Here is a 17,896-nt window from a genome sequence, read left to right on the forward strand (position 1 = left end):
ACGGGATTGAAGGCCGATAAATCCCCAGGGCCTGATAAACACTGCTGCCACGATCTCCTGCGCCCGCAGATCGTGACATCAGTCAAGCATGCAACGCCCCGGTAGTGCCCCCTGCCTTAGCGCCTGCCGCTAGGAACGACAGGTAGAGGGGAACGTTTTCAAGTCGGGAAGGGGCTGGGGGAGCGCTATTTAAAGGCGGGCGCTTCCTGCCTTTTCTTGTCGGCAAAATTTTTGCTTTTAACGCTGTCCTAAGGAGTTTTGGCCCTCAGCACCACTTTTGAGGTTCCTAAGCGCTGAGCTCTTTCCCTGGGCCTATCCATTAGTGCTTCCAACACAATTGCTTTTGAGGTCTCTCCAGGCCAAGATTCAAGGATGCAATGAGCAGGGAGTGGCTGGCCAGCAAGATGGCCCCTCCCCTTTAAGAACTGGACAGCACCAGTCTGTCTGGCTTCCATGGTAATTGGCATCACCTGAGCTTTGGTAGCGTTCTGAGGTAGCGCCTCGCTCCTAGACGTTAGCGCCTTAAGAGAGGTGTGTATCACCTGATTTAGCGCTCAAATCACCTCCAGGGGTGATAGAGGCGATAATTAGCGCCGGGCACTAAACTTTGCACCCGACCGATAATAGCGCCCCAAATGGGGCGATACCGAATTTCTCCCCCTTAAGCTCCACATACACTGCCTTACATACTGTTCCTCCTCCCTGTATCCTCACTGTATTGAAATCGAGACTAATCACACTGTCTTGTATTCTAACCCATTCTTTCCAAAGATGCCACAACTATGTAACTTTTTATTGCCTGGGTCTTCCCTTCTTCATAGTTAGCTTCTAAAACCCGAGCTTGGCATTCCTAACCACTAATTCCTGAGTTACCTTATCTTTCTCATTATTTTCAACTGTGGTGATTTCACTGGGCCTTCGCCCTGCATCCAGTGTTCTCAATTGAAAAAAATATAGGTGAAAAAAAGAACATATAGTTCTTGTAAAATAAATGAATGTTTGGAAATAATATGATTATCCAGTACACGACACGTTGACCTATCTGTGATTATTTCTTACCTTCTTACGCACCTGTTGCTGTTTGGCAGAGTGTGCTTTGACATGCTTCCTCAGTGAGCTTGGATCAGTGTAGCGTTTTGTGCACCCTGGGATCTGACAAGCATATGGTTTCTGTAAATGTTTGAGAGAGGAAAAAGTTTTACACTTCACAATCGCTGCTGAGTCTCATTAAGACAATTCTGCACTGACTGTGTACACGTGATCCCTTCTACTACGAGATGATGAATTATTATTTCCTGTGCGCAAGCACGTTTAAAACAGAATGCAGTTACTAAATGTAGAAATTCCTCTTTTTAAGACACTTCAGTCAAATAGCTCAGCCCTGGCACCCGACCAGTATTACATGGTGTCAGATGATAGCCCTGCTCCTGGGTTTGATTCAAAAGCTGGAAATAGCTTTCACAACTGAAGCTGTTGATAATTATTACTGCTGCTCAATCACATAACTATCAGGAAGCTGCAAATGTAAAACATTTGACTGCAATAATTTATAAATGGTTGCATTTACGTGCTGCACTTTTAAGGAGTATATACTTTGTATAGAAGTAGGTTTTTTTCTTCAAATAGACCAGTTTTTATGCACAGTTTATGTGAAGCATCGATGTAATTTGCTGAGGCGTACTTAGGTAAGCGTGTGAGGCCATTCCAAGAGCTAATCTCACACTGCAGGATGACTGGACCGCTGTCGGGAATTTTTTAAACTTCATTTAACTTTACTATCCCATTGGCGCAACTGTTACATTGCACTGCTACAGAGCTCCATTGTCCCTGGGCAGAGCGCCGGGCAGCGGCTGGCAGTGCAATTCCATCTGGTACCTCTTGTATAACAACATACCCCAAGAGCATAGCGAGTTTACATGGTCACGGAGAGCTGCCGGATTTAAATTCAAAGTATGGTCAGAAGATGAAGAAACTTTTCAGACACACGTATAAATATTGGGTTACCACGGGGTAGAATTCTGTTTTCATCGCAGGGGCAGTAATCCGGCGGAGCAGATTGTTCTCCCGTCATAGACAGGATATTCACGGCGTCAATTTCAATGGAATGAAAATCAGGTGGGTTTAAAAATGGGTGAGTAATCCGCACCACCAGATTACTGTCCATGTGGTAAAGACAAAAATTTACCCCATTACATTCGAAACTCATCTCTACCGTCATCTACTGAAATCATTGAATGAGATGTACCTGGGCTCTGGTGACAGAGATTCCTTGGCAAAGGAAGGCAAGCACAAAGAAGAGATGGAAGAATTAAAAGTTTTACGCTTATGCATTATAGACATCAACACTTGAATATTACAACAGAAGGACAGAGCAACATCTTCTGTATCCCATGACAAATGTTTCGTAAATTTAAACAGATTCAGCATCTGTTTTATCTTATTTAATTACAATTCCTTCAAGTGTCGTAAACGTATGTTTTAGAGATTACCTGACTCGATATGTAAACTATCGCACAGCTTGCTGGCAAACATTTCCACTCAGTTTTCTCCCCAGCTCTTGGTTGAGTACAGTTCTGTGTCTTCTAATGGCCTGAGTGGCCATTCTTCATGTGTGTGCCTAGAGAAGTATAGGTTGGCTATTCCACCATGAGAGGCACTGCAGCCCATCCTTATTCTGTCCTCACTTGACATTTACATAAAAGCACTTTCCAACAGGAGTCAGTGGATAGTGGGGACCTGAATTTTTTCCCCCTCCCTAGGCAGAGAAACTAAGGGCAACTGTAGTGCTTCCTCAGGTAGTTCAGCCGAAATTAGTTAACTCATTACAGATCAAGGATCGAACCTTGGTCCTTCCTGGCCTGTGTGGCTCAGTACCTCACCGCAGGAGTGAATTTACTGACTTAGACACTGAGAGTGTATTTTATACTTCTAATAAAACTGATGAAGGTAAAGCTGCAGATTACCAGTGTGAAGTAATTAACACCAAGTTAATGAGAGCCATTGAATGCACGAGCTCACTGAAAGCAAAGTGAATTTTATAACAATTATTTTTCAAATGAAAAGGCAGGACATTGTAGCATTGATACTTGCATTTACATTATTGCTAATAAACAGCATCTGTTCTGCTGTTTATTTTCAGATCACTGGGGGTTCAGTTGAATTCTGATACTGTATATACACAGTGGGATAAATTTCTCCTCCACCCCCGCCACAGTCCATTTTATCAGGCTGGCAGGCATGGGCCGGAAACCGAGTACCCCGGGGCAACCCCCTGGCTCGGGGCTGGAAGAAGGTATCCCATGGTGGAGGGCGGCTGGCGCCTCAATCGTTGGGAGGATGGGAGCGGGAGCAGCCGCAGCATCCCTGGATGGTTTTGTGGAATGTGGAGGAACTCCCCCGGTCCTCCTAGCCCCACAAAAATAACTTCTTACTTTTGGGCTCCTCTTCGACTGAGCTGCCAGCGGATATTGGGCAGAAGGAGCACAGTGCAGCTCTGCCTCGTTCAGTCCAAAAATGGCAGCGGGGTCTTATTGATTTAAATTTCTAAATAAGTGGTTTGCCTTCTTCAGATGGCAGCCCTAGTCGGACGACCTCAGCAAAAATGGAGATGGCCACAGCAGCTACCTGGTGGTAGTTTCCTTTACAGCATTTTCAGGGCCCTATTGCCTTTTCCGCTGGGTGGGAGGCCTGAAAATTCAGCCCAGTGAGTTTGCCAAGAAATAAACTCCTCAGAGGCCAGTTAACTTGGTATCAGTGCTGCAGAAACTCCAGATACAGAATCACCAATCTGCAAACCTTTGCTCCACAGCCCATCAGTAAATTATTGTAAACTAAATCAGTGATAGAAAACATTGAATAAAAGAATGTACTTTATACAAAAGGCATTAGAGTTTCAAACTGTGTCTTTGTCTCTCTTTGCTATATTGGGCAGATTAATTGTATTTAGTGGCCATGGTTTTTGAAAGTTAGATAGGCTGTGATCAAAATTTTGTAGGTAAGTGAAGTCTGTATGACAGAAGGGAATGGAAAATAAGTTTGCTGCACTGTAACTGAATGCATAGAACAGGATTCTGGGTTGCGGTTCCACCACCACTGGCAGTTCAGTACCTCGTCCAAGTGGCTTTTTTAAATGTGTGAACCTTATAGTAAGTAGGTAATGTTCCCTTTCACCACTTGGCCGGTAAACTGGCAGAACAGACTGGCTGTCTGCTATAGAACGCACCCGATTTGCATGTCCAATGATTTTCGATTCAAATGAAAATTGGGCGAGTTCTAGAACAGGTGTTCAATCAGATTACCGGCCAAGGTGAAGGTGAAAATTACTCCATAACTGTCAGTGGACAATTTGACAGTGTGGCTTTGGGGGGGGGGGGCGGGAATCACAGCCAAACCTGATCCTGTTACCGTACAAATTCCATATGCTCACTCTTTCCAGCAGAGGTCACTGGATAGCAGGAAGTCTTGATGGTTTCCCTGCCCCTAGTTTAGGGGCACTAAGGCTAATTGTAGTGCCTCTACCCAAACCCCCTGAAATAAGCCAATTCAACAGAGACTGGGGATTGAACCAAAGTTCTGGCCTGCATGATCATTAAGCACAACAGATAGTGTAGTCAGCCAGTTAGCCACCAAAGTGGTGCTACTCTCATTTTTGAATTGTTTCTCCTAAGGCTACAGTTGGAGCATTAGTTAATTCCGTGCTCCCAATGGGGAGCGGTGCTCATAGGAAGTGCACAGTGGGAAATCACAGGTGCACAGCCTGCTACTTTCAGCCCATTAAAATGGATAGAAAATCACAGACTCTATGATCCCAATTTCTCACAATCCACCCCCTGTAAGCATCACTCCTTGCTGGAAGCATGGAATCAGCCACACAGGGTACAGTTCTGTGTACCTCATTATAGTAAGGAAATCAGAGCCATGGAAAAGGAAGAGTGATGTTTCACTTTCCATTGGACAGGAAATTTGGTTCAAATACTAGGGAATGCTGAAATTCTGTATCAGATTAGTCAGCATCTGAGAGAGAAAAGGCCCGTTAACGTTTTGAGTCGGATCCTTCAGAACTGATCTCTGCAATGGAATTGGCTCAATCTGTTTGGTAGCTGTCCTAGATATTGGCCACGCTTCAGTTCCCCTGTTCTGAAGTAGGGTCCCACCCAAAGAGTTCACCTATTTTTTTTAAAGCTGGTGATCAATCTACTGTGTATTACCAGCATTTACTGTGCTTTTTATTTCAGATTTTCAACACTCACATTGTTTTTCTTTGTTTGCCTCAATTGGTTTTTTCAATGTAATGAAAAGGCGAGGTACTGAGTAACTACCAATTACAGCATAATGCAAAACATTCTGTATAGTGCTTACTGTGTCCAGGTGTGTTCGCTGGTGTTTGGCACGATCGCTGGAGTTGCTGAAAGCCTTCTGGCAGCCGGTGTGTTGGCAAAGGTAAGGCTTCTCCCCTGTGTGACTCCGCAGGTGGATTTTGAGATTTTCTAGTCGAGAAAATGCCTTATTACAGCCTTCGAACTGCAATAAAGTATTAAAAAAATATAAATATTGCCATGAAGAAATAGTTAATAAGGCAGCTTAGCTACAATGGTCACAGTGTAAACTAACAGTGCTCATCCAGTAAATCACCACAGCTTAACATCTGTACTAACTCAGGGATGAAAGAAAAAAAAATCTGTGCCATTAATTTAACCTTTCAACACTGACATGTACTAGAACAGCACAAGATTGAATTGGTTTCTTTTTGCTGAAATACGCTTCATCAACTCTTTCAAAAACATACATTACCTAAGCTGTTTTAAATCACACACATAGAGGGCATTTTATTCTCAAAGTGATCTCTCTGAATGTCACTAAAGACAAATTAATAACCTTTGGGGATTTACTTAAATCAGTAGCCACAAAGCTGACTGTTAAACCTGTCTGGGTTGATTTAGCCCATGTGCTGTTTATACTAATTAATAAGTCATTCTGTTCTCCAAGCTGCACCCTGATTTTTGGCATGAAAATATCAACTGGGATCTTTAAGAGGGACTGGGTGGTGCAGTAGGTTAGACACTGGGCTGGAATTTGCTGGAGTAGGGCATCTCTCAGTGTGCCCAGTTAGTTAGACATTTTCTTGCACCTTTCAGCTCAAATCTTTTTTGCCCTGTTGGTTGTTGGAAGTGCGAGCTGATAACAGCACGGCGAGGGCAACAGGGCATCTGGGGCCTTGGTGAACGACAGGACAAACTGCATCTTTTTAAACATTGAGATTTAAGGATTGAGAAATAAACAGAGGAAGGACTGAGAAGGAGAGTGAATTAAAGGGGGTGAATTCAATGCCAAATCAGGTACAGAAAGAAAAACAGATAGAAGGAAAGAAAGATTAGATTAAGAGAGAAAGAGAGAGAAAGAAAAAAATAATTACATTTAAAATTTGACATTTAAAAAATCTCCAACAACAATTCACTACCTGAAGGAATGAGACTCCATACTTTTAATTGTTCACTTTCTGGGCAAGAGACATTGATTAGTAGTCATTAACAATTATTACATCATTAAAAAGGTACTTAAGCTATTAATTATTAGACTTAACTTTCTGTAGCAAGTTTAATAGCCAATTAATGCGCAAATGTAGCAACTTCATGAAACTCACAGGGAGATTGAGGGCGAGATGCCATTTTCGTGAAACTAACGATGAGGCGATACCAATCGTCCAGCAACTTGTGGCGATTCACAATTCACGGGGTATCTCTTCCTTGCCACAAGTTGCTAGATGATTTGCACATTAATAACGATGTGCATCGTTCACACGCCGTTATTTTTGCAGCAAATTTCTGCCCACTGACTTTTCACCTCTGGGAGCTGGATCCAATCCTGCCCAGACTGAAAGGAGGAAAGTCTCTGTTTTCTGCTGGATGCAAGGATGCATAGGCAGACTTAATCCAATTTCCACTTGCAGCATAAAACTTCCATTAATTGGCACACTGGATAGATGGCTGGTGTGAGTAAAGGACAAATGTCACACATCACACTGGTGCAGTAGAGATGCTCTTCTGAGGCTGGGGGTTAAGTCACATTGTTACGGCAGAGTAGAGAGAGCTTTACTCTGCATTTAACCAGCGCTGTACTTGATGCAGATACTTTCTCCAGCACTAACATCTTGTGGGTGCAACAACAAAAAGTTAATTGCAGCATTGTGTGGAGTATTGAGGCTGAATTCTCCTCCCTCTTACCACTGCACCACACACGCACTGCCACCACCCCCCCACAATTTATTTCAAAGCTTTAAAAACCGTAAATTATAATTATCCATGATTTCCAAAAATATATTACAGTACTCTCATTTATCAGTTCACTGAGAGATTACTCAAGATAAAGAAATATTATTGATTTGGTCCCTAATCTGCTTCCAATTCCACAATTTGACTGGATGATATGTGACAGAAACCAGATTTGCTTTCTCTAAAGTGCTGGAAGAACAGCCCCTAGTCGAGACTGGGTTTGAATTGTTTTCCCCTCAGAGAAATGAAGAAACGTCACAAAATTGGCAATGGTCTAAGTAGGACTGAGATCGTAGATCATTCTGGAATTATCCTGTATCAGCCTACAACTCAAATAATCTCAATCTGGGGAAATGCAAAATTCAGCACATTTTTAACTTTAATGTATAGTAAAAAAAAAGTAAGACTGGGAAAACCGAGGCTGTCTTAATGAATATCAATTGTAGACCTGAGTAACATTTCTGGGGGAAATGAGCTGTGATGGAATAAGTGAAACTTTTTTTTACCATTATGGAGCTAAATAGCAGCAGTGTGCTGTTCAACAACCTTACTAATATCCATGGTAGTTGCTGTCAGGTCAAATAAACAAAATGGCCTTTATACAACAGTAAGGAAAGAGCAGGTCATAGACTACTGACATCGGAGACAGACGACACATGGAAAATCTTAAGATTTTCAATCCAAAGCATTTTTTTTTGTTTTGTACTGAAAACTCTACAGCTAGAGAAAAGTGTGTCAGGTTTTGATTAGTGATTTACTTAGAACTTAACATTGTTTTAATAATTTTTATAAAGCGCAATTTTGTTTTCCTTTGACAGCACCTGGTCAGAGAAAGTGGTCAAAAGAAACACGGTTTGTTTCATGTTAAACAAGCTATGGAAAGTCAAAGCATAGTTTATTCTCTACTCTGATGTTTAAGCAGTGGGTTTTTACTGACTGACACCATCACTGCTTTGATCTGATAGGAAATCCTTTTTTCTCACCTCTAGTCCTCAATCTCTCTCTTTCTCTATTGCAGCTTTTCTTGTCTCTTTATTTTAACAGTACTACTATGATCATTGCTTCGCCAAACTTTCCTCTCTTGTTTCTCCTAGATTCCAAATATGTTGTCATATATGTTCTTCCTCCTCCATGAATCAAGACTCATCTCACCACTTCATAGAAGAAACTCATTCTTTCCCAGAACGTCAAACTGTGGAGCTCCTTCCCTCCCAGGTTTTTTTTCTTTAAGCTTGGCATCACCTATTACTGTACTTCTTGATTTACTTTGTCTTTTCTCTTCTTTTCAATCTTGCTCGTGTCCTGCATCTGAATATAAAACAGCATATCGACAACATACATGCCCAGGGTATTATATAAAGCATCGTCTCTGCCGCTGTTAACTGAACCATTATTACTCTTGATTTGTAACTTAAAGCCACTGTTCAGAGCAACTCACAGTTCCGTACAGATCATCCTCCATTCCAGTAAGAAGGCCTTTTTATCATCCCACCAATCACCGACTTTTTTTTAAATGATGTTGTCAACCACAATTACAATGAATAAATAGATTTGATGGTCACTGTTAATGGTGCGATGAGTATTTATTCCAATAACATCGAACCTTTCTTAAACTACATGCACTTCTGCAATCTCCAGTCATGGCTTTGAAGCCGAGCTCTACATATACAAGCAACTTGTTTTTTACATGTGCATCTTTTTTTACTTAAAAAAAATTATCCTGTGGTTACCTCACTGTATCAAGAAAAACTAACCCCATAGAAATAACTGTCATCCCACTAAATAAGACATGTTGTTTACCCCACCAATTAAATCCCTTGATTTCCTGAATTCATTTATGATTCCACAACTGACAGCCACCATCCAGTGCCTCTCTCGAGTGTACTGTCAACAGATTTAAATCTTGGCAATGGGTGTGGACAGGCTGCTTGGTTTGAGGGGGGCATCACAGCCAAGCCTAATCCTTTCTTGAGTCAACATTCACACACATACACTATGTAGCAGAGGTAGCTGGATAGTGATCAGTAATGGGAATGCTTGTTCATTTTTTATCGCTCAAAGGGCAGAGCGTCTCTGAGTCCAGTTGTAGCACTCCTAATTGCATGCTGGCTGAGATCAGCTAATTCAGTACAGACTGAGGGGTGAGTCTGAAACCTTCCTGTCTGCATGATGTAGTAAATACTGCCAGTGCATTTACCCACTGGGCTCCTTATTGACTTAGTGTCACATCTTTCTCTTTAGGTTCCATGAGCTGTACACAAGATGCAGTCTGGAGGATGTTTCCCCACAGTAAAAGTAGGATGTCAGCCTTGGCTCAGTGGTAGCACTCTCATTCTAGAAAATTGAACACATAATCTAGGTCGACACTCCAGTGCAGTACTGAAGGGGTGCTGCACTGTCGGAGGTGCCACCTTTTGGAGGCGATGTTAAACAGAGGCCCTGTCTACCCTCTCAGGTGGACATAAAAGATCCGATGGCTCTACTCCAAAAAGAGCAAGAATTCTCCTGATGTCCTGGCTGACATTTATCCCTCAAGCAATACCATCAGGTTATCTAGTCATTTATTTCATTGCTGTTTGTGGGACTTTGCTGTATGCAAATTGGCTTCCGTGTTTCCCTACATTGACTACACTTCAAACTAATACTTCATTGGCTGTGAAGCATGTTGGGTCATCCTGATGTCATGAAAGGTGCTATATAAATGCAAGTTCTTTCTTTTATGCTTTAAACTCTGATTCTGAACAGTTTTGAAAGTAATTTGCTCCAGGCCTGTGTATCTTGAGAGACTGTTATATATTAAGAATTCAGATTATTTCATTACCATTATATTATCCTGGGATAGAATGAGATCTTTCATAAAACATAGATGGTGTGGAGACCTGTTCTCTTAAAAAATGTCCTGAGCTAATATAGAATTTGAGGTCAAGACTTTTGTTCAGTACATAGTCCACACAGTGTTTAAGTTACTGGATCCTAGGTGCTACAAGAATGAGATAAAAACAATTTGGAATGAATTGCTGAATTTGCTCCAACAATGTTGGAATACGAGATAAATTTGGCTGCAATAGCTATATTTTTCTTGAATTGACTGAATGTTGAAAAGTGTAAAAGAGAGAGGGCTGAGATCTGCAGAGAATACAATTGCAATTAGAAGCAATTCAATTCTTCCCTGTATACAAATGCCAGGATCTACGGGAGTATTGCATTATTTGGCAGTACAACATTTTTTTGTAAGGATAAAAATCTATTTTCTGCCCACTTCTTTTAGTCTCTCTGGGACATATACTTCCTAAGGCCAAGCAGATAGACTGGCGACCTGTTGTCAGGCATTTGTCAATGATGGTGACTAGAAGGTATACTGTGTAGCAGTGTAGCCCTGCAATGGAAAAGGAGCTGAATAAATATCTGGTTGGCAACAAAATTGGATATTCAAGGGATAGGTGTAGATAGTTAACTGCTCCACAAAACAAAGTGGTTCCTCTACTCCTGGGGCCATGGTCAGAACAATGTTAACTTGCGGTGTGCATCAGGCTAAGGTTCTATAGGGGAGAGCAAGGATGGACGAATATTGTGGAGATTATCTTTGGCCCTGGTGATTGTGGCACTCATGATGCCACTGAAGCAGAACTTTATAATGTCACAGCAAAGCACGTTCTGCACAAAATGTCTGCTCGGAGGCTGTCCCTATCACGTTTATAAAGCATATAAATAGCATTACAAGGAAATACTGAGAGACAATGGTAAAGCCTTAATTTAGAACATTTAGATTGTAATATTCCCCTTTAAATCTGTATCAAAGATCCACATGACATACAGATTTAAAGGGGTGCTGTCTTTATAAAAGTGTTTATCAATTTTTTATATTATTATTTGAGGAGGATGCAGAGCCAGAAGAAATGTAATTTTGTCACTCATAAGTAATACAATGAGTGCAATTTGCATCTATCATTTTGTATGAACAACCTATGAATTTTCAGGGCAGGTAATAGGCCGTTAAGCCTAACAAGCCCGTCATTTTTGACAGATCCAACTCGCCTCCCTGCCTTCTCACCATAACACCCAAACCCTTCCAGCTCCAAAAATAGTAGCCTATTCCACAATTCAATTATTCCTTGTTTAAGAAGTTCTACCCGAGTTGCCTTCTTACTACTAACTTCCTAATTATTGGTGTTTGCAATAAGGTGGGAGTCACAAATGTAGGTACAAGTCTTCACGCAGTGAATTTTGCCGTTGAATGGCCCCATGTGTGATTCCAAATTTTACAATCTGACAGGTTAGATTTATAAGTACATTTTTCATGTAACAAAGTGAACCTTGCACACAGACCCAACAAAACAATTAGAACATCCAACATGATCCTAAAATCACATCTCATTCTGCAACCAGAGCCAACTAGGAAATTTCAGAGAAAATTCAAATCGCAACCCAGTGGGAAGTCAAACTTATTAACATATACAGTCTAGAATTCTACTTAATGGTTTAAAGATTGGCTGCTGGCAGCACCAAGATGTTTGAGCTATTTATTTTGGCATTTGCACAGACAATATCTCCCAAATAACAGGAATTATTGCAATTCATCCACAAGTGTGAAAATCCTATAATTTACAGAGACTCAACAACACGCATCAGTCATTCCTATCTTTAGCTCCAAGAAGCTCTTTCCTGTTTTATACCTAATGTTTCTTTTTCCCTCAACAACTCTTAATTTTCTACAAAGTTAAAGTCCATCCAATATTTACAGCTTCTACATCTGAGGCTCCTTTAGCACCTCTTTTAGACATGTGAACAGGATTTTCAAGAAAAATCTTATTGTCTGATAAATCATCTTTCTCCCACCTCTGGCCGCTAAGCGTTCTCTCTGTTCCAACCTCTTGTGCGCGTCTCTCTACTTTATCAATACAGCTATGGTCCTTCCTTCTCTGAGCTCTTATTTATCCCAAGATGCAAATATGCTTCTCCTTCTCCCTATATCCCTACATCCTTCCTGTGTTAAAGCCAAGACCCATGCCACTGTCTCCTAATCCAATCCTTTCTTTTCCATGATCTTAAAACTATGGAACACCTTACCTTCCACTGCCTTTCTTTCTTCCTACAATTTGCAAACTTTGAAAACCTATGCTGGGAGTCACCTAACTATCACTTCTTGATCTATCTTATCTTCTCTCCTTGGCACTTCCATTAGCTTTTAAAAAAAAACAGAATTACAAAGAAACAGTCTGAACTCGTTTGACAGCTCTTTCTTTAATGGGCACAAGGTTCCTACTCCACTCACATATCATTAATCAATTGTGGCTGCCGACTGATACATTTTATTGGACTGTACGCGATATCGACAGGAGATTGGCAGCCACACCCGAATAAATAAACAATGCTTTGTGACGGTTGAGTTGATGCAGTATTTGTATCATTATTTATCAGTTGTGTAAATCCCAACAGTGAACTGGAAAATTTCTACATTAAAAATGTATTAAAATACCTGACAGTTACATTTATAAAACACTTTTCTGGCAACCTTTTTTCAATTTAAACTTCAGTCCATCTATTTATCTGCAAAGTGATGGAACAGTATCTGACAATGTCCATTGGTACGCTCCAATGTGCATTATTAATTTGTTACAATGCTAATAGGAACATAAGAACAGGAGTAGGCCATTTAGCCCCTCGAGCCTGTTCTGCCATTCAATTGAGATCATGGCTGATCTGTGACCTAACTCCGTATACCCGCCTTTGCCCAATATCCCTTAATAGCTTTGGTTAACAGAAATCTATCAACCTCAGATTTAAAATTAACAATTCACCTAGCATCAACTGCTGTTTGCGGAAGAGAGTTCCAAACTTCTACCACCCTTTGCGTGTAGAAATGTTTCCTAACTTCATTCCTGAAAGGTCTGGCTCTAATGTTTAGGCTATGTCCCCTCGTCCGAGATTCCCCAACCAGTGGAAAAAGTTTCTCTCTATCTACCCTATCAGTTCCCCTTAATATCTTGAAAACTTTGATCAAATTACCCCTTAATCTTCTAAATTCCAGGGAATACAACTCCAGTTTGAACGGATATGGCGGACAACTGGTTTAGCCATTCACCGCCAGATCTGGCTGGACCACATAAAGCATTATTGGGTTCTGCTCTCGTCTGCCAAAATTGCTCACTATTCCAGAATCATTCTGGAATGCAAAGATAAACCCAGGCTCCTATTCTCTGCTGTTAACCGTCTTCTTAAACCCCTCTCCCCGGTCTCCTCCTCCCTCACCTCCGACAACAAGTGTGAGGAGCTCATGGACTTCTTTGTCTCCAAGACTGAGACCATCTGTTCAGCTGCCTCGGCAACTTCCCTTCCTTCCCCTAGCCCACTGGACCAAACTTCCTAAGGTTCCTCCCTGCCCTAGCCCTGAACTCACATCTTTCTCCAGTTTCTCTCCGATCTCCCCTCATGACCTCTCCACGCTCATCCTGTCCACGAGACCCACTTCCTGCTCCCTCGACCCTATTCCCACCAAACCGCTGATCACCCAACTTCCTTTTCTGGCTCCCATGTTAGCTGACATTGTTAACGGTTCCTCTCCTCAGATACTGTCCCAATCCCTCAAATCTGCCGTCATCACCCTTTCCTCAAAAAACCAACCCTTGACCCCTCCGTCCTTGCAAACTACCACCCCATCTCCAACCTCCCTTTCCCCTCCAAAGACCTTGAATGTGCTGTTGCCTCCCAAATCCGTGCCCACCTTTCCCGCAGTTCCATGTTTGAATCCCTCCAATCAGATTTCTGCCCTTGCCACAGTACCAAAATGGCTCCCTTCAAAGTCACAAATTACATCCTTTGTGACTGTGACAAAGGTAAACTATCCCATCTCGTCCTTCTTGACTTGTCTGCAGCCTTTGACACGGTTGACCACTCCATCCTTCTCCAATGCCTCTCCACCGTCATCTAGCTAGGTGGGACTGCACTCGCCTGGTTCCATTCTTATCTATCTAATCATAGCCAGAGAATCACCTTCAACAGCTTCTCTTCCTGCTCCCGCATCGTTACCTCTGGTGTCCCCCTAGGATCTCCTTTGCCCCCTCCTATTTCTCATCTACATGCTGCCCCTTGGCGACATCATCCGAAAACACAGCATCAGTTTCTACATGTACGCTGATGACACCCAGCTCTACCTCACTACCACTTCTCTCGACCTCTCCACGGTCTCTAAATTGTCAGACTGCTTATCTGACATCCAGTTCTGGATGAGCAGAAATTTTCTACAATTAAATATTGGGAAGACCAAAGCTATTGTTTTCGGACCCCGACACAAACTCCGTTCCCTAGCCACTGACTCCATCCCTCTCCCTAACATCTGTCTGAGGCTGAACCACACTGTTCGCAACCTTAGTGTCATATTTGACCCTGCAATGAGCTTTCGACCACATATCCGCAGCATAACTAAGACCGCCTATTTCCACCTCCGTAACATTGCCCGTCTCCGCCCTTGTCTCAGCTCATCCGCTGCTGAAACCCTCATCCATGCCTTTGTTACCTCTAGACTTGACTATTCCAACGCACTCCTGGCCCCCCACATTCTATGATAGCAAAATACTGCAGATGTTGGAAATCCGAAATAACAACAGAAAATGCTGGAAAAACTCAGCAGGCCAGGCAACATCCGTCTTGACAAAGGGTTTGACCCGAAACGTTGAATCTATTTTCTCTCCACGGATGTTGCCTGGCCTGCTGAGTTTTTCCAGCATTTTCTGTTGTTATTTCTCCCACATTCTACCCTATGTAAACTTGAGGTGATCTTAAACTCGGCTGCCCATGTCCTAACTCGCACCAAGTCCCATTCACCCATCACCCCTGTGCTCGCTGACCTACAAAATTCTCATCCTGGTTTTCAAATCCCTCCATGGACTCGCCCCTTCCTATCTCTGTAATCTCCTTCAGCCCCACGATCCCCCGAGATATCTGCACTCCTCTAATTCTGCCCTCTTGAGCATCCCTGATTATAATCGCTCAACCTTTGGTGGCCGTGCCTTCTGTTGCCTAGGCCCTAAGCTCTGGAATTCCCTGCCTAAACCTCTCCGCCTCTTGACCTCTCTTTCCTCCTTTAAAACGCTCCTTAAAACCTACCTCTTTGACCAAGCTTTTGGTCACCTGCCCTAATTTCTCCTTATGTGGCTCGGTGTCAAATTTTGTGTCTTTTAATACTCCTGTGAAGTGCCTTGGGACATTTTAACCACATTAAAGGCGCTATATAAATACAAGTTATTGTTGTTGTAGTTTGTGTCATCTCTCATCTGCTAAGATTGCTTGTGGCACTAAAGGACAGCAGTGGCGGACCTAAAGGGATATGGCATGATGCACAAGTGCTGCTAACAGTATATAAATTGAACTGACTTTGTGGGTAAATGCACTGCCCAATGAGGCACTGAGCCATACAGACCAAAATAGTCCCAGGTTTGATCCCAGTTTGAAATTAAAACCATGCATCAGCTTTCACTGATGATTGTGTTCATGCCTGCTGTATCAGTATTTCAGATGAAATTAAGATCTGCTATTGAAACCCTCATTCTGCCTTTGTCACCTCCAGACTCGACGATTCCAATGCTCTCTTGGACGACCTGTAATCCTCCACCCTCCATGAAGTTCAGCTCATCTAAAACTCAGCTGCCTGTATCATATACCACACCAAATCCCACTCACCCATCACCCCTGTGCTCGCTGACCTACATTGGCTCCCGATTCACCAACGCCGCGATTTTAAAATTCTCATCCTGGTGTTGAAATCCCTTCATGGCCTTTCCACTCCCTACCTCTGTCACCTCTTCCAGCCCTACAATTCTCTGAGAACTCTGCGTTCCTCCAACTCTGGCTTCTTATCCATCCCCCTCCCTCTCTTCGTTCCACCTTTGGAGTCCTTGACTTCAGCCGTCTAAGCCCAATGCTTTGGAATTCCCTCCCTAAGCCTCTCCGCCTCTCCATCTCCCTCTCTTCCTTAAAACCCATCTTTTTAACCAAGGTTTTGGTCATCCCATCTAATAGTTCCTTCTTTGGCTCAAGGTTCATTTTTGTCTGACTACATTTCTATATTAAAGATGTTATATAAATGTAAGTTGTTGCTGTTGTTGGAATTAATTCATTATTACCAAACCCGGCAACCAAAACATCCTTTTGCACTTGAAACTTGCCCAGGACTGACCTCTACCACCTTGCACATGTAAACATTCACACCCAAATAACAAGCAGTGTTTTATCAACAATTTGTCCTTTAACCCTTTTTTACACACTGTAAGATATATTAATGGATAGCTGACACTCTGTCATATAAAGGATATGAAGGAGCTGGCAGTGAGTTATGCAGAGCTAGCAATGACTTTATAGAGGAAATAATAGAGCTGTCATTGAGTTATACGAGGGGCAACACAAAACTAGCAGGCAGTGAGTTATTTAGAAGATAATACAAAGCTGGCAGAAAAATCTTCCCTTATGAGTCTGGGAATTATTTGAAGTATAACAGAAAGCTGGCAGTGAGTTACATAGTATAATAGATAAAGTTACCTACAATATAATACAGAACTGGCAGTGATTACATACAAGATAATACAGAGCTGTTAGTGAGTAATATAGAGAATAATATAGGACTGGCAGTGAATTACATAGAGGGTAACAGTTACAGTAACCTAATGCATCAAACATTTTGATTGGGCACTTTGCAGCTTTCCGGACTCAACACTGAGTTCAACAATTTCAGATCATAACCTCTGTCCCCCTTTTTTTTTTGAGGGCAGCTGTTGATGATTCTGCTATTCCCATTTACACCTTTTCGAGACTCATCTTTTGTTCTTGCCTTGCACCATCCCTTTTGACTTTTAATCTTTTCTGCCTTCCACCCTGTCACAAAGCTTCCCTTTTGCGCTTTACTCCCCTGCACCCTTTCCCGACTTCTGCACTTCTTCTTCTTCTTCTTAGGCAGTCCCTCGGAACCGAGGATGACTTGCTTCCACATTAAAAATGAGTTCGCAGGTGACTGATGAGTCCAATGCGGGACCTACAGTCTGTCACAGGTGGGGCAGGCGGTGGTTGAAGGGGCGGGTGGGTGGGGTGCTTGGATTGACGTGCGCTCCTTGCGCTGCCTGCGCTTGGCTTCCACTTGCTCCCGGCGAAGAGACTCGAGGTGTTCGGCGCCTTCCTGGATGCTTCTCCTCCACTTTGTGCAGTCTTGGGCCAGGGATTCCCAGGTGTCAGTGGGGATGTTACACTTTTTCAAGGAGGCTTTGAGGGTGTCCTTGAAGCGTTTCCTCTGCCCACCTGGGGCTCTCTTGCCGTGCCGGAGCTCCGAGTAGAGCGCTTGTTTTGGGAGTCTCGTACCAGGCATGCGGACAATGTGACCCGTCCATCGGAGCTGATTGAGCATGGTCAGAGCTTCGATGCTGGGGATGTTGGCCTGAGCAAGAACACTGACGTTGGTGCACCTATCCTGCCAATGGATTTGCAGGATCTTGCGGGAGCCTACTGTCAACAAGGGCAGACGTCGACGACGAAGTCCAACACCGCCTTCAGTGTGCCAGTGCAGCCTTCGGTCGCCTGAGGAAGACAGTGTTTGAAGACCAGGACCTCAAACCCGGCACGAAGCTCATGGTCTACAGGGCAGCAGT

At 42.8% G+C, this 17,896-nt stretch overlaps 1 protein-coding gene across 1 annotated transcript in view; it reads right to left on the bottom strand.

The window, feature by feature from the left end:
* Positions 1-17,896, bottom strand: part of glis1a (GLIS family zinc finger 1a) — a 199,576-nt gene that overhangs the window by 55,578 nt on the left and 126,102 nt on the right. The window contains exons 3-4 of the mRNA XM_085978082.1: positions 5,359-5,520; positions 1,060-1,170 (exon numbers count right to left, since the gene is read on the bottom strand). Coding sequence (XP_085834208.1) covers positions 1,060-1,170; positions 5,359-5,520 — 273 coding nt within the window. The remainder of the gene's footprint in view (positions 1-1,059; positions 1,171-5,358; positions 5,521-17,896) is intronic.

This window comes from Somniosus microcephalus, chromosome 3 (assembly GCF_052327205.1).
Source record: "Somniosus microcephalus isolate GS21.2 chromosome 3, FLI_Smic_1.0, whole genome shotgun sequence".
In the NCBI taxonomy this organism is placed as follows: Eukaryota; Metazoa; Chordata; class Chondrichthyes; order Squaliformes; family Somniosidae; genus Somniosus; species Somniosus microcephalus.